This window comes from Phaenicophaeus curvirostris, chromosome Z (assembly GCF_032191515.1).
Source record: "Phaenicophaeus curvirostris isolate KB17595 chromosome Z, BPBGC_Pcur_1.0, whole genome shotgun sequence".
NCBI lineage: Eukaryota > Metazoa > Chordata > Aves > Cuculiformes > Cuculidae > Phaenicophaeus > Phaenicophaeus curvirostris.
In genome coordinates this window covers 36423006-36440839 of record NC_091431.1, presented here as the reverse complement: position 1 = coordinate 36440839, position 17834 = coordinate 36423006, and the positions used below count along the sequence as shown (strand labels likewise).

The window sequence follows — 17834 nt, the reverse complement described above, 5'->3', positions numbered from 1 at the left end:
CCCAACCTGTTTCACCCCTCAAAAATTAGCTTTTTCTGAAGGAACTATTCACAGTTGAAAACCTGAGTGAGAAGTGAAGAGAGATACCTCCAACTTCCAGAAAAATACCATCCCATTATTTTTTGTAAAATACATCACAAGACATGTTGTAATAAATCTCATAGGATATACACAGGGAGGAACTATTCGAATGATTTTTGGTACTATCTGAGGAAAAATAAAGGTCTGATTGAAGTAAAATGCAAAAGTAGAAGGTGGCAACTTCTCCATGTCAAATACTTTTGTATCGGTGACCTTCAGGCAAATAGTAAGATTGTAAATTGCAAATATATACTATATAAAGGTGTCTCTTTGTTGGTTTGGCTTTCTTCAGGTTAGTTTTATTATTAATCAGTATATCAGCATGCAAACTTCTGTAAGTAATAATGCCATGTCATACTTGTTCAGTGATCTAAATACGAATAATTTTTTAGTATTATTTTTACATACAAGCCAGTAATAGTTACATCTATTTCTGGTCAAGGTAAATAGCTACTGACATTCGTAACACAAATTGTCTTGCAATAATGATACAAAAAGTATTACACAAGAGTTTCCCGAAGCAATTGCAAAATGTTTGGTACTGGCCAAGAAAGAAAATCCAAGCAGCCAATTTCAGGCTGCCTCAGGGATACTCATAAAGTCAAATCTACAGTTTTGATTTGAGAGATCAAAATTTTAAGAACTTCTGCCTCATGGAGGTTGTTTCTACCAACATTTTCATTTAGGCAATGTGGCAGTAGACACATTTCATGACACAGTTTCAAGATCGGTTTATACAAAGCATAAAAGAATATTCTCTCCTCTCAAAAAGCTGATAGAATGTTAGAGTGGCTTTATAAACTGCATGTTCTGCTCATATATAATCTTTAGAAAATAATTTGCTCAAAATCTATGGTAAAGAACCATCTCCATATGCAATAGGGCTGCTTACCAACTACATTGTTTGGATATTCTCTTACCTCCAGTGTAATGTACACGGTGCTAACTGCTACTTTGATTTCTCCATCTGAAATCTCCTTGAGATCCTTCAGCATATCCTCCTCAATATTTATTCCTATTTGAGAAGAGAAAGGAATTTCAACACATACAAGTCTCTACAGATGACCAGTTGCAGAATATAAATTAAAACCACAGCTTAGATTGAAATGTTGAGCTCTCTATATTTTAAGACATCCCATAAGAAACTTACAACAAAAATTAATATTTCCATGTGTAATGTTTCTAGAGAGAATTTTTAAGCAAGGAAGCGAGTTAATGGGAAGGGAGTGAAGCAGGAAAAACGATAACAATTAAGTCTCCTGCAATAAAGTTTTATGAACACTAACATTTTTAAGCTAACCCAATTCCACTTGACGATGAATGTATAGATAGATTGTTTCTATGGTCTAATATGAAATCACTAATACAAAACTCTTCTAGAATAAGTAATATCTTGAAAAGCACATGTGGAATACTATGGTATTTATAAAGTATTCAGAAGCAAAGCCCTTAAAATATTCTGTAAACACAAAGTTATTCAACCTTTCTGACCTCCCTCACATATTGATATCAACACCAATGGGCTTTTCTTATGTAGATCAAACAGTGAATGAACCAAGTGGATGCTCATATACCATAGAAACAGGAGTTATCATCAGTGTAAAATTGGAATTGCTTCATGTTGCAACCAGACACGTTGATATGTTTAAGTACAATGTATTGAAAATCCACGTGACTAAGTTCATCTAATTGGACGTGTCTATCTAAAATGCTGTATAGATTCTCACAATTAATGTATATTACGTATAGGAACATGGTCATATCACGCAATCAACAACACAGACATGATAGTCAAATACCTATATAAAGAAACCTGCAAGCCACTTAACTTCAGTGTAGGGTGGCAACTAAATGTCCACAGACTTTTAAATCTTAGCAGCATAACGTCCAAAATGTGTTTGCATGACTGATTTTTAAGATGGAGGCAAATACCAACTTAAGCCAAAGAAATGAATCCTCTCGTTACTGTTGCTGTATAGAGTCCAGCGACTGCATTCAATCTAACGATAAGATGAACCAGCTAATGTTCATACATTTATTCTATTTATGCGTCTGTCCTTTTAACAATATTTCTAGGTATACTGTAGACTTTCTGGTGGGCTACAGCCCGCTGTGCCTCAAATAACAAATGAACTCATGAATTCAGGCCAATAAATAATTATTTCTGCATGAAACTGAGAATTTTTTTGCTAAATTGTCCTAGTACTACCTGAAATAACAGGTACATAAGTAAAATGTAAACCAGAGGCTAGTGCTTTCAAAGGACTTCAGAAACTCAACAGCACCTTAATAACACAAATGTCACATGAATACTATGAGCTATTATATACTGACAGAGTCATATAACTACATAACAAGTCTGAAAAATGGAAGTAAGTTCCACTACCTTGTGGGTTAAAGTGAGTCTCCTGGAGAGCAGTGATAATTTCCTCTCGTGGGGGAAGATCAGGAAACTTTTCTTCTAGGATTGACAGTACTTTCTCCTGCTGCTCTGTAATTTTATCAGGCTCCAAAAACATGCACTTGAAGAGAATGCTTCCTGAAATATTTAAAGGCAAAAATTGATGCCTCCTGTAAACAGCAACAAGGTACTAAAGAAACAAGACTGTTTATTGTATTGCCATTCAAGCCCTATCCTTCTCAGAGGTTGTTTCCACTGACAAGTTCATCAAATTAGATACTGAATGCTTTTCACACAGAAATATGCTCCTAATGTGAATGCAGTTTCCAAAATCTGAGCTGGGTAGCCTGTCAGGGTCTATGCTGCAGCTTACTGCATGGTCCCAGTGGCGCAGCATGCTTCCGTATGTCTCACGCAGATCTCTAGCATAGCCTCTAATGAGAAACGGGACACAAGGGCTTGTTCCTCTCTCTAAGCAGAAGACCAACGGCTTGGAAACAGTAAATGCACATTGCCAGCCCTCCTCCTGCAGCTGTGTTAATAATTCCTACAATTAATGTAATGAAGAAATTTTTTACTTTAGGGTTGCTGAGACACTGGAACAGGTTGCCCAGAGATGTTGTGGATTCCCCATCCCTGGAAGTGTGCAAGGTCAGGTTGGGTGGGGCTTTGAGCAACCTGGTCTAGTGGGCTGTATCTCTGTCCATGGCAGGGAGGTTGGAACTAAATGATCTTAAAGTCTTTGGTCATTTCCATGTAAACAACTCTATCTAATTTCTCATCAGTGAATATTGCAAAAAAGCAGAGCATATTCAGCCAAACAAAATCATGCCTTTAATTTTAAAATTTAAAAGGAATAGAACCAAATAAATCCTTTCACCATAATTGGTATGCTCTTACAATACAGAAGTGAGTTTGATATCTTTTCAGACAACAATGTGCTGCAGATATTCTATCCTGGATGTGAAACATTCTTGGCAGTTCAAGGTTTAAAGTAATCCTTTCATTCCCTGGAGACTAGGATCTCTTATAATAATATACCCAAAGACAGATTTTGCTTCCAGTTGCTCACATGACATTAAGGATAATAAAATCTAATACTTCAGCACTGAAATCATTTATTACTGTACTATGCACAGTGATTTCAAACAAGTGTATGATTGCATCATGCTAGACCAATGAGCAAATCAGTAGATTAGTATGAGAAAGTTATTGTAAGCAAAAATGTTAAGGCTTTAGCACGGAGCCAAGAAAGAAAAAGAAAAACTTGGACACAGCCATCCTCAATCTCACTAGATTGACTAGGACCCAAACATCTAGTATGTATTGATTTTTCTCCTACACTGTTACTACATAAAATAACAGAAAGCATTTCTTCACAACACATAAAGCACTTGCTACACAAAACAATTTTGTCAGGTTAAGTACACATCTCCTTATTATAAAAATCCTATGTGGATTAAATAATAAGTAATGGTTAATAAGACAAAAGCTGTTCCTCATCAGATATTAATTTCTGGAAATTCACATACATGACTTTCCATTCTGTGTTTCCATTACAGATATTGCAACTATCAATATTCTTTTTAATTCCCAGTGTCCCTTTCTTTATGTCAGTCTTGCCATCACTTCAAGAACATGCTCCTGCCCTATTTGATAGTATTGAAAATATTGAAAAAGAAATACAGACTGCATAAAAATCAGGTACGCTGACCGAGGCTGACATTCATAAATACAGGTACGCAAAACGCAGCCCCGTGCCAGCAAGCAGATTTCAGATATTTACAGGCAAATAACTGATACATAAAGCATCCAACATACCTATATATATTAACAAGGCCTATTTTTCAGTCCCTTCTATATGAAGTGAGTTTCTCAACTAGCAGCCTCCAGGATAATTAATCTAACAATAGCCTTTCAATATTTCCACCTCTAACCAGATAATAGTGCTTGTGCTGCCTACGCTTGTCAATGCCTTGGAAAAGGTAGTGACTGCACTGAGTTAGACAGCTTATAGCACACTCCAGTCAGCACAGACCTGCACCTGGATAAATGGCAGGTCAGGGAACAGATTGCATTAATTATTGTAGCAATAATAATCTTCTGCTTTTCCAGCACCCTTTTTTACTTCCTTCAGGAGCCAGCAGGGAAATTGCTCATCACACACAAAGGAAATGGAGACTCCAACAGAAAGTACCGGACCTACAATGCATACTCAAATACATCATACAATTACCCACTGGAGGGAGGCTGTAGCATATATTGTACAGTCTCCCAGAAGCACTAGGATGAGCTAGGCAGTCTATTCCTCTGCATAAGTGCTCAAACACACAATACGTCAAAATCTTACCACAACTGTGTGCACTTTGTCTGCAAGATTATTTAGGGAAGACCAAGAAGAGAAAATCTTAACACAAACACAGTGGAAAATGAAGTAAAACAAGAGGTGCGAGTAGTATATCCAATCAAACTCATCAGTTTTGAAGTCATTATGATATGATCTTCATTATCTGCCTAATTATACAGAAATAACTACTATGCAGCTGGTTTGGTGTCAGGTCAGCAACTTCTGATTCATTTTGGCTCCATAAACAACTAATCATTCCAGCCTAATTTCAAGATCGATTGTGAACTGAGCCTTAACTACACCACAGATTTTATCCAGTTAGTCCTGGACTTCAGCTAATGTATAAGACAAGTGCAGAACTATGTTCTTCCTAAAATATATTTGAAGTTCAACAGTACAGAAATAGTAAATGAAGACAGCTTCTGAGTCTCAGAACTTAAGGAAAAGTATTTTTTCCCATTTCTCATAGAAAAGATTCTCAAACTATTACAATAAAATGAAATAAAAATATTTAACTAACTTTTTGTCCATGTCGGTATTTCAAACAGATGATGTTCCCAGCCAGCCCAAGCAGCTTCTACTGCAAAGTTCAGGTCTGGGCCACCAAACTAAACTGATTAGCTCCAAACTTGATCTAGCCCAGCCCTTCTAGAGCCAAGAAGAAGAGTATTGAGAGAAAAGACAGGAAAAGAGTTGAACAAAGAAGAAGAAGAGTCTCACATTTCTCCAAATGCAGGAAACAGAATGGCAGCAGAAAGCTGTGCTTATACCATGACAGGTTCAAGCACCCAGGTCAGTATCTGGCTGAGATTTACACAAGTGCCTGAACCACAGCAGCTATGCAGCACCAAAAATCTTCATAAGTATCCGTTTGCTAAAGTAATACATAAATTTCTTTCACAACAAAGCAGTTCTATTATAGTGTTACAGCAACATTGCTTATGCCAATAAAACTAGCTTAATTCTCCTAAACACATGGATTGGTGGAAGGAAAAACTTTTACATTATTTATCTATTCCCCAAAGAAAAGGGATGGAATGATTGCCTAGGACATACTACGGCAGCCTACCATGCATTTTTACAGGTATAGTGTGCATTGGCCTCTTGCTTTCACAGATGTGACAAATTCTTCCAACAGTAAGGCGATCCTGGATTTTGTCTTACTTTTGGCAGGACCCAAACCTTACTGTCAAGTTATACCATCTGAATGTGTTCAGACATGCACAGCACTGCAGCATCTAACTGGAAGCCTTTGCCTTTCACTGCTCAGTTTATCTCAGGGCCAATCCTTTTGCATATTTAGATCAGCGGTGACATCTTCAAAGAGCAAAGGAAATTTAGAAATTTTGCTATTTATCATTTAGTACGAGAATCAAATGCAGTCAGCCTGAAATAATGCTTCATTGTAGGCAGACATCTTAGAAAGGTTTTCAAAAGGTTGTTTTTACAACTTATCACAGCAATACTGTAGGACTTGCAATTGCTAACTTTTGTACTCGGATGACAGCAAGAAAAGGATCCTTCTCAAATTAAGAGGATGTCAGTATGCCCTAGGATCAAAATTTATTCTTCCTTCATTCCTTATATTATGGTCATCAGCATGAGAGAAAGGCATGCATGTCTTCTCTCCTAGGCACTCTCAGCATCCCTGTGAGGGTTAAGATTCCAGTTAAGAAAAACAGTTCACACAAGGTACTTTTGCTCGCCCAAAGGTCAGCAGTCCATTTAGTCATGAGCTGTCTTGTAAGTACCTGCAGTAAAAGAGATACATGAGCTCAGAAATCTCCTGCAGATTTTACTGAGTGCTGGTGCAACTCCCCCAGGGTTTCTGAAAGCATAATGGAGGCTGCTATGTGTGCTGACAAGCAAAGAAAAAGAAGAAATCTATAACATACAAGATTCAATATTATTTCTTCTGCACATCACAGTACATTACAGATACTTTTTTTATGATCAAGAGGTCACTAAAAATCAAGCTAGGATTCTTTAAAAAATGTACATTTTATTCTTTTCTGCAAAGCAGTTTGGAAGTGGAGCACGAGTTTTGCCAAAAGCAATTGCTGTGCATTAATATTAAACATGATCTAATGAAGGCAGAAGTCGTTTTGGGAAAACATTAAGAACAGCACAAGCATCTCCTGAATTATAAGTTTACAGCTGAGAGAAACAGTACAATGAAAATATAGGCACTTCTGTCAAGGTTTTGTTCCATGACTTGGAAAAATAAAGGACAGGGAAAAGGGCAAAATCAACAGTCCCTCATGGAAAATAAATATTTCCACTTTCCCCCCTCAAAAATACCCACAAACCAAAACTGTAAAATGGATCCAAGCAAGCACACTTCTTTTTAATTAACAAGAAAGCCACAAAGCTGGAATGAAATGTAATTGGGGTGGGGCAGGGGGTGGAGGAGGAGCAGGAGGGCGGAGGGAGGGGGAGCCATTGCCCTCAAGAAAACTGTTTCCATACATGAAAACAAAAGTATCAGTCCAAGTAAGTGCAGCACCCCATGCAGTTCAAAATACTCCTTTCTTTCTGGAATGTATATTAAGGATGTACCAAATAGAGAACATGTGAATTATCTGTTTGATGTACAAAACAGAACAACAACAACAACAAAATGGCATAATTCCCGAAGTCCTTAAAAGGGCGTTTCTTAGTATTTGCCTGGGTGCCTTGAATAACAAACTAATCTTCTCTAATGAAAGTCAGACTGCCCCAACAGGGCACAAAAAGACCAAAACTATGCAGCTCATAACTAGAAAAAGCCTATTAACATGAAAACAAATTGCTGATGCTCTTGCTGTAAATCTGTTTTTATTTACATGTTACTGTCTGCACTTCATGGCATCCTTCAAGACCTTATACAAATAAGTGTAAGGAGGCATTTTTGAGAGTGCACTGACCCAAGATACCTGACAGTGACTGCTTGGAATCACATCCTTGTCAGCTGGCTGCAACAGAAAATGTAATGATTCAGCAGTTTAATGGATCTTGAGTTTGGCAACAGTCCCTCTGTAAACATCTCTGGGGAAATAAAATAATACAGGCCCAAGGCTCTGGCAGGTTCTGTAATTGTTTGCTTCTGGCAAAAATCCAGGGACAGCACAAGCTCCAACTTGAGGCAAATATGGCTGTACAACACAGACTCTCCAAGCAGTCTCTATTCAAAGCCCAAGGGTAGAATTAACTTATAGCATGTCAGACAGGGAGACAAAGATACCAGGAAAGCATTCAGCTGAAAAGAAGTCCTTAATATTAAACTGCCTAAACTAATAGTGCTCAGTTTCACAGAAAAAGTCTTTTCTCCTGACTTTTTTTTCCTCTTTAAACACAGAAGTGCACACAAAAGTTGTTCAAAGTTGAAATATGCTAGGTTATAAACATCTGCCTTTGTTATTATTACAGAAAATAATGCTAACAGTCTATGAGAAAAAAAAACAAGTTTGAAAAAGATGCAACAAATGAAGCTGTCACAGTCACTTTGCAGTAATTATTAAAACATGACATAGCTGGATTATCTTACTAGTCTTCTAGCAAAATACTCATGGAAAGCCAGCAGATGAAAGATGAGTTCCCAGCCCAGAGACTCAGAAGTTAGGATCTCTCAGTAGTTTTATGAAAACTAAGTTCTAATTGACTTCCACTTTGGCCTTCTCTTCTGAACTTCTCTTGGAATGTATAGGTACTAATAATATACATATTTACACTGGAAGTAACATAACAAGTGGGAAAAGCTCAGTAGGACTTTTTTAACTGGCTCTGCACCCATGGAGTGCCACCAGAGAATGGGGTCATCATGTCAGCCACTACACAAGCATTCACCAGTAGAGAGAATGAAGCAGCCGGTCCAGAATGAATGCGAATGAAGCAGCTCCTTCCAGACCATAACATGCAGTCCCCTTATTTCCTGTGCTCATGGGCGAGATGAGTTTCAAAAGCTATACTTTATAGGAAAGGACTTGGACAAACGGCCGTAATATATACAGAGAAACAGAAAAGCTAGACTAGAGGTAGGTTGTATTTGATCTTTTATTTTCAGAGTGCTTGTAGTTTGACCTGCCATCTATGTACATTTATATCTAGAAATAATTTTTTTATCTTATCAAAATCAGTAATGGGATTCACTGACGTTTCTTAATTTGCAATGGAATGTTCTTAAGTACTGAAAACCTTTCCTATTTTAAGAGAGCCACATGAAGACTCATTGTATTGCTTAGTCATCTATACATACAAACTGCATTGCTGGGAGAATTAGAAAAACATCAAGTCACAAACGCAGCTGTGTTTTGTTGCTTAAGATTTGTCAATCACTTCTCATACCATGCAAGAGAAGGTCTGCAGGGGTTCTATATTCACGAAGTTCCTCAAATGTGCACCCCCAAACATAGTAGTTAAAATTAAGGCACTAATTTTTAAACACATTTTAGCTACTATCACCCTGCAAGCTGCTGGTAATGCTGCCTCTAATGCAAACACTCTCAATATTTCTCTAATAAAAACACTTCCTTTTAATTTGGATACAGACCAGAAGGACAAAATGTGCAGACACTTAAAATTGCATACAGTTCTTGAACACGTTCTTGTTCATTTTCCAGAGCATTGCGTCCCAAGTCTTTCCACCACTAAAGAAGTATCCTGACAGATTCCCAAAAGTATTTTTTGATTCTGCCTCCAAAATCAATTATTATACTTGGTCATTTGCCTAGATCCCTGGATAACTACTCAACAGAAATTTTGAGCTTACAAAACTATTTCATGGCAGGTTTACTAGAATGTATTAATATGGGAAGACACTAAGAGAGCAGGCTAAATGCTTAATGCTTTTTCTAGTAAAACATTAAAAAAATTATAATTACCTTTTCTAATTTCCCATAACAGGTTCACCATATTAGTCATCATAGTGTTGAATACAATGACAAGCCAAGCTCCACTAGCTTCTGAAATCTAAGTCTAGGCAAGATTTTACAATCCTTATTAAACATGGCCACATTAATTCCTTGAAAGAGCATTTAGCAGTTGCACATCAATTAAAACCTAAACCTTCTAAAATTTATTAAAATTCAGTAAGTAACTTAAAAGCAGCAATCAGATTTTTTAAACTCCAGTTTTACTTCCCATTGAAGAATTCTGCTACAGCAATTAAACTGAGGCAACTCATACAAATTATGAACTATGAAGACAGAACTGAAAATTATTCTGTCTATTCCAAGTTTTTTTACTCTACTAGGCATACAATACAAAAGAAAAGGAAAACGTAACAAAGATTTACTGCTTTAAAACACTGTAACCAAAAGTTTTGTATCACGCCATTAAAATATCATTCTATAAAAAGATACTGCCATCAAGAGAAGCTTTAACGTGTAAATATTAGATTCCAAAATCCATATCGTTGTCCACAGGCAGGCAAAGCCAAACTGGCAGCACTGCACAGCCCCTGGAATCAACGAACTGCACAGCTTTTCCAGCTACCCAGCTGGTGTGTCGACAGCTCCATTTAATATTCTTGTCTAGTGATACAGCAAAGACCTCTCATGCCTATTTTTAAATGCACATTTTTAATATTCAGTATAATGTTACTCTTTAACAAACTCTTTACTCCCTGCTTCTTTTATGAAGCTTCCTGTGGTCTTTAAAGGGATTGTTAACCAAAGAATGGATCACACTCTTTCTGCATGAGCAGATTCAGAAACACTCCATTAAACTTTTCAGTATTTAATATAAAGAGTAATCTCTCACCTCTGAGGAGATACGCCAGTTGCTGAGTGATTAACTCTGGTGCCTCTTGAAGAATCTCTTTTACTACTAAAGAGGAAGAAGATGCTTGTAACTCCAGGCTGCCATCACATTGCTCATCTGGACTGATGACTTTGACAACAGCCGATTCCAAACTTTTATCCTCACTATCAAGCAAATTTAAAAATTATATATATTTTACTTTCTAGCTGCTTAGACAACCTAGTAAAACAGAGCAGTCTTTTTTTAAAATTTTGGACTGTAGCACTATAGTTATAGCTACATGAAGTCTATAAAGCTAGAGAATGTCAGAATGAAGTCTTAAAACTGCAATTTTTTTAATGAATTTTTCACAGTGGTTTTATTTCTTGACACATCATCAAGTACTAAGACTAAATATTTACTTTTCTGTTATCAAAATCTTTAAAAATTAATAATTTGAAAAATATTTCTACATGTCCTAAAAATATCACTCTTTATATAAGGGCGACTTAGGGGTTTCCCCACTGACTATTTAGAAATCTTACCAAAAAACTTTGTTTTTCATTTAGACACATTGTTTCTGCTTGTAATAACAATAACAAAGCCAAACTGTATTTAATAATATAAAAAGCTAATAATAATTCTTTAGAAGGAAGAAACACAGTAAGGGACAGTAATAAACACAGAGCAAATCTTATGGATAAATTCTCATTTTAGATTATCCCTAATGTTATACTAATCTACAAATCCCTTAGAGTAGGATGGAGCCATAGCAACAGGATGTTACTTACCTTAAATTAATTCTTCAGAGCTTTAAAAAGCACCCTTTACTCTGGGCAAGACCAGAAGACCATTATAAAAAGGGTCCCTATAAAAGATTCACTACGGGCTTGGAGGTGTTCCCTCGTAAGGTTGGGTATATGGACTATGGTCTTGCACAGAGCAACTCTTGAGCCTCTGGCACTGCTGACATTTTGTGAAAAATACTGCAGTTTGTAAGGACTGCAATAGTCCAGCGCCCATCTTAACAGCACCTATGCAAGTGTGCTGGCCATCTTCAAACCAATGTGAGTCTTAATGTCTTCAGTGAAATCTAACTGAGAAGCTGGAAAAAAAAATCTCACCGCTTACTTGCTGGTCAAAGGAAACTTCTGGATTATTTAAACTAAATTAAAATATCTAATCTAACTCGTGTGAAAATACAAGGTCCTTAAAAAGGGAGTTCCATTAAAAGTGCTGGAAACACAACTACTTAGTCTGTTGCATTTATTGGACATAATGGGAGACAATATATTTTAACTTCCTTTTTTTTTGTTCTGTGTTGACATAGCAATACACCTATTAATGCAGAAAAAATGTAAAATTTAATTATTAAAACAGCTCAAACCCACATAAGCCATCTTGTTGTACATACAATGCAATACCTTGTCAGCGTGTTGCTATTTACAAGTGTTAAAGACAACTTCCCTTCAGCATTCAGCTGGTGCAAATTGATTTCATCTCGGAAGATGTGGAATGACTCCGGGATATTCAGCTCCTCCAATATAAATCTTGTTTCTGTGAAGTTGCAAAGATCTCTTCTCGGTACATTCAATACGGGCAAGCAAAGAACGTCAGGAGGACTGACCTGTAATGTAGGTGTTCATTTGTCAGAGCTGCATAAATAAGAACTGTTCTTTATTATGAAGATGTTTTAACAGAATACGCAATTAGAAATTGTCTGAATTTTTGGCTTGTTTTTTTCCTTTTTATATAATTTTCAAAAAATGTCTTTTGCTTTTTTCTTGTTCTTTTGTCTCTGTTTGCCTCCTACAGAATCACTGGGAAACTAGGAAGGAGAAAGATTGATGTAAAGGGGTGATTCTTCGCTATTATTTGCTACTATAATAAGCCACCTAACACATAGTCATTAATTTTTGTGTGGAAAGAAATGTAGATTGTTTCTATTTAAAAACCTTGCCCCTGAATAAGACAAAATCATTTTCCAAAATAATATTTTCAGGGTATGTTTTAATTGACTTAACAATAAGATTTGTGTAACAACATGGAACAAATAAGTTAAGACCACTCAGTCCACTTTTTTCCATTACCTTGTCTAGAAAGTAGGCATAGGCCAGAGTAGAAATTAATGAATCCAAATCACAGAATTTATTCCCAAGAACAACATGGACTTTCTCCAGATGTTTGCTCCTGTTCTGTAATACATTAGAAGACAACTGCAGTCAGTGACAATAATGACAAAGAAACAAAGCCCAATCACCAAAACACTGCAAAAGACAAGTTAAATATGAGGCACTGTCCTCAGTTGTAGCACTTTTTGCCACTGGTTAAAGAAATGCCCTTACAGACATGTTTGCTTGGCTTTACAGCTGCAAAGAAAGACAAAATCAGGGTTTCATAAGAGATCCTGGTTTTGAACCCAAACAAGATCTAACCTTACAGAAGTCCGTTTAGCAGCAAAGTAACAGATAACCAGCTTCATGTATATATGGAAAAAGCTTTTGAAAACATTTCACAAACCTAATAAGAAAAGCAGTCCCAATGAGCATGGAAATACACACAGCAAACTATACATTGCAATTTTTTAATTTTAATTTTCTTATTTTTCAGCTGAAATCAGTAACTAGACACTGTAAGTGGCTTTCACCCTGACTCTTCAGAAGCTGAACACACCTCAGCACGAACACAATGAGGGCTCTGAGTTGTTCCCACTTGCAAAATGAACTGAGTCTATTCTGCATTTGGAACCTTCCAAAGACAAAGCAACCGTGTGACACCAAAATAGTGCAGGGAAGTGTAAACCTTCTTCACAATTGCACACACACACAAAAAGGAAAGTGATGTTTTTCTGTTGTGCACATCACTAATGTCAAGCTAGTTGCATGGAAACATTCCAGCTTATTTTCTTTTAATAATCTATGCATCTTAATTTGAGAAACTTATCTGACTGATCACCAAGGTAGGTAATTCAGAACAAAATATATGCAATTAAACATTTTTGTTGTTATTGATAAAGGCTGATGCACTTTTTGTAGTTTTGAATTAGGGTTTTGGATTTAAAATAAAATTTTAATCTTTCTACAGAAGTATATAATTAGTATATTATCCTCAATAATTATAAATGTGCAATTTTTTTTAAACAAAACTTTTTTCCTGTAAATCTTATCTCTACCTGGATATAAGGAAGAAATTTAGTTCTCTTTCCCTTACTGGAACACAGCCACCAAAGTACCTTTGAGTAATAAAACCAAGACATCTAGTCTCCACTCCCTATGTATCTGGAAAGGCAGACAGGTTTCTGAAGAATACAGTGTGTAGAACAGATTTGCTCATTTAAGCTGGAGGCTTTCACCAGTAATAAAACTGTCTCGATTTTCCTCTTTTCAATATATTTTTTGTCATGTTTTCTTCTGTAGCATACATTTCCGACTGATCTGCCATCCTAAAGAACGAAAATACAGTTAATGAGCTCATCCTTTTTTAATATTATTCAGTGCACACAAGTCTTTTTTTTGTTCTTTTGGGTTCATCATAACTGTATAACAAATGACTCAGCCCTGAAAAAGAAGGAAATAATGAACTGACAAAATTATTATTAAATATACAAGGTCACTCACCTCTAGTGATTCAGTGCAAATGACAACATAAAAAAGTTTCAAGACACCTGATGCTGTTCTACGCCTACATATTCTGTGCCGATAAAACAATTTGCTTGCCGTTCCTCATATTCCACAACAGAATCCCATATATCCTATACAGAACTAGTAGGATCCTCAACAGTCAAGAGTTTCAGTGACGAATGTCAGACCTATTCACCTATTCAAGTCATTAGGCATATTAGTGTTTTCTTGTGAAAAATCAAGGATTTTTGTATATTGTCTTTAAAGCTCATTCTCTCAAGCACTAAAATCTGCACACTTGTTTTTACAACTCACATGGTAGCCGTAATTTTGTTAAATTCATAGGCTAGCTATAGCCCTGTTACACAGCTTCTAAACTCACTGTTCTATAACCTGTAGGAAATCATGTAGGAGGAGAACTACCAAACATGAAAAATGTTATTTCTCTTAACAGTTCTTTAAAAGGAAAAAAGGATTCACATTTCTAAAAAAAAAAATATATATAAAAAAACCCAAACTAAACCCAGCATCTTTCACTCATTAGTATGTGCTACCTTAACCCCTCTCTTTATCACCTTTTCAGGAATGGAGACAGAATAATTACACAAAAACTGAGGAATTCCATGGCTGAAAGTTTCTCAATCCTACATTTGATGTCTGAAGAAATGATAAAAACATGACTATAAAGAGCAGAATAAAAATGAACATAGCAGAACAAATAAGCTTCTCTTCATAATCCAAACAGATCAACTAGCCAACCGAGGACTGATTATTTTTAACTCCAGCACACCAGAATTTCATCAAAATACATGAACCAGAACAGGTTGTGGAAGGATAGGTCACCTCCTTAAACTGTTTTCAAAAAGGAAAGGGAATGATAAACAAATTTCTCAAGGCATTCAGGGGGTTCTGTTGCACACTGCCTTTCTGGTCACTCCAGGGAGCATATATTTTTTTTACCTACCAGAATATGTTGTTTTAATGACTTTGTCTCTCCTGAGTAAAAATCTGTTCATTTGCACACAACTACTCCACTTGACATCCTAATCTCTCATTTGTAACTTTTAATAAAGTAGTTTTGTGATAGGCTTTTTCTAATAAAATGACAGCTATTCTACTAACATTAAAATACAAAATCAACCTGTAAGCTGTCTTAATAAGTAATTCATTTTTCTGTTTCCCAGATTTCAAGCTAAAAGTGGCCACAACAAACAGCAAAGAAAGTCTATGCTTCGCATTCTGATGATGCAAGACACACTGGCATGAGAGAAAAGTGATAGTCCGCATCTTGTTTCACCAGTCTAAGGAATTGTCTTCATTTAAAAAAGTTGGAAAACATTGGTTTTTTAAGAGGTGCCTTCCAATACCAAATCATGTATAATCCGACTAACTATACTGATATTAATAAAGTTGTAGAATATGTTTGGAGAGTTAATTCTTCCTATAGTTCTGAAAACTTACAAAAGGAACAAATAACAAAAACAACCTAAAATGTCTCTCTTACTTATTACTAGAAAGCACAAGAAGATGTTTATTATTATTTTCCTGAATTTAATCCTCCATTTCCCAAACAAATTCTCTTATTCATGTAGGTAATCTGCTTTCCCAAAGACAAGCTGGATTTGATGATCCTTATGGGTCCCTTCCAACTCAAGGTATTCTATGATTCTACAATACATTTCTAGAAAACAGCATAAATTTGATACAGATAGAAATAGATCAGGCTTGCAGAAAGTCTGCACCAGTCACAGTTAGCAGTCCAATCAAGTACTTTTATTCACATAGTATGTGTTGTCCCATTAGAAGCAAAGTTAATAGGAACATTAGAGCCATTGGGCTAAACAGCAACTCCCCTAAACACACGGGTCTATCTCAAAAACATAGATCAGGACCTATGGTCTGAGAGCTGCCACATGCAAAACTAACCAGCCAAGGACATCTATAGGGAAACATGTAAATAGGTACATACTGTCCCTGACACAGCTCAGTACGTTAATACCGAATTACTGACCTTCCCATTCCCTACTGATAATCACTAAAATAATCCATACTTGCATAACCTATTTGCATGGACAACATTTTCTACTCCAAGTATTTTTATTATTTGACTTGGGTATTCATCTCATACCAGAAATACAGACAACGCATTTATATTTTAATGGATTACTCAAGACGGCGCGGTAGCCTCTCCCCACTCTATTGTAACACAGGAAACCCCCTTGTACCAACAACACAGATACTTTATCAAAAGCTTAGCCATGACCACAGCATTATGCAAGTGTAAGGACGTTAAATACAGTTTTATTGTGTGCTGAACAGACAATCCCGTGCATCAGCTAAAAGATCAACTCTTCTGAACTGCAAGCACAAAAACCGAACACTAATGAAAACATTCATCTTAGCAGAAGTGGAAGCCATCTACCAGTTCTACCACAGAACTACAAAAGTAACGTTTTTAACTCTCAATCTGATTTGCAACATCATAGAAGTTGCAGAAGTCAATACCATTTCTCATTACTAGCAAAAAGACACTGCCATCCATGGATAAAAAATGACAAAATACTCCTTCAGGGACAACCAAGTCTTGAAGTCTACAGCCTATAGTCCATAGTAGGTTGCCTACCACACCTTTGAAAGCAATCAAAATCTAGCCAGGAGGAGGATGCTGACAGATCTGATGTTAAGACAAATAACTGAACAAATTGTTAAAGAATTGTTTTCATATTGATTCAAATTATATTTTAAGATCGGTGGAACCCTCAAAACAACATTTGTTCTCATTCTACAGGTCTCAAATCCAAACCTATCCATAATAACAGAAACAAACCACCACACAAAAAAGCATTACATGCTGTGTGCTGCCTGTTTTGTATATTTTGAACAAAAGTATACTAGCCCTCTCAGTTCTCACAGACAATGGTTTTCAATGAGCATATAAATGAAATGGCATTCACCAACTCAGGTGACATCTTCAGCTCTGACAGATGTTTGTGCAAAGTTTCTTCTGTTAAGTTGGTACTGCCTTTTCAAAGGCTGGGGTGACTGTCTCCTCAGCTTCTATGGCTGCTCATGGTTCACAAACCAACAAAAAAGCATGTGCTACTGTCTGCTGTGCGACTTGATCTCCTATCTAATTTTTCTAGATCAAGACACAAGGTAGACCTTCCACTGACAGTCCTCATATGCTGTGTTAAAGATCAGTGATATCTTTCTTTCACCCTTCCCACTCTGTTTTTCTATTCACTAAGCACAACTTTATTATTCTCTTTTCCTTCCTCTCTTGCAGGTCCAAGACGTGATTTCACCAGTAGTTCTTCTCCCCATGTGTAGGTCCCTGAATTCCTTTTTAGCACCCTACTAGTACTTACTAATAATAACCTTCCAAAAAGTATACTCTCCATAAAAGCAGCCGTTTCTCTTCCATCATCCCAGATACAACTAGTCCTCATAAGACTTCTGCTTGCTAATCAACCAGCCAGATAATAAACAGGTACATGGATATGAGGCTTTCTCTTCCAGCTCTTTGAAGCAAAGACACTAGCAGGGAAGCTCACAGACAGGAAGATGAAGCTTTAGATCCATAAATTCTGTGAGACTTAGCTGCAGTAGAACTAAAATATGATTAACTCTAGCAGCTACCATAGCTAAACCTGAAAGAAATCATGAA

General features: G+C 36.4%; 1 protein-coding gene across 1 annotated transcript in view; it reads right to left on the bottom strand.

Moving 5' to 3' along the window:
* The window catches only part of PRUNE2 (prune homolog 2 with BCH domain), a 140930-nt gene that overhangs the window by 91922 nt on the left and 31174 nt on the right, over positions 1-17834 (bottom strand). The window contains exons 2-6 of the mRNA XM_069880837.1: positions 12638-12742; positions 11972-12174; positions 10569-10732; positions 2468-2620; positions 1002-1096 (exon numbers count right to left, since the gene is read on the bottom strand). Of these exons, the coding sequence (XP_069736938.1) occupies positions 1002-1096; positions 2468-2620; positions 10569-10732; positions 11972-12174; positions 12638-12742 (720 nt within the window). The remainder of the gene's footprint in view (positions 1-1001; positions 1097-2467; positions 2621-10568; positions 10733-11971; positions 12175-12637; positions 12743-17834) is intronic.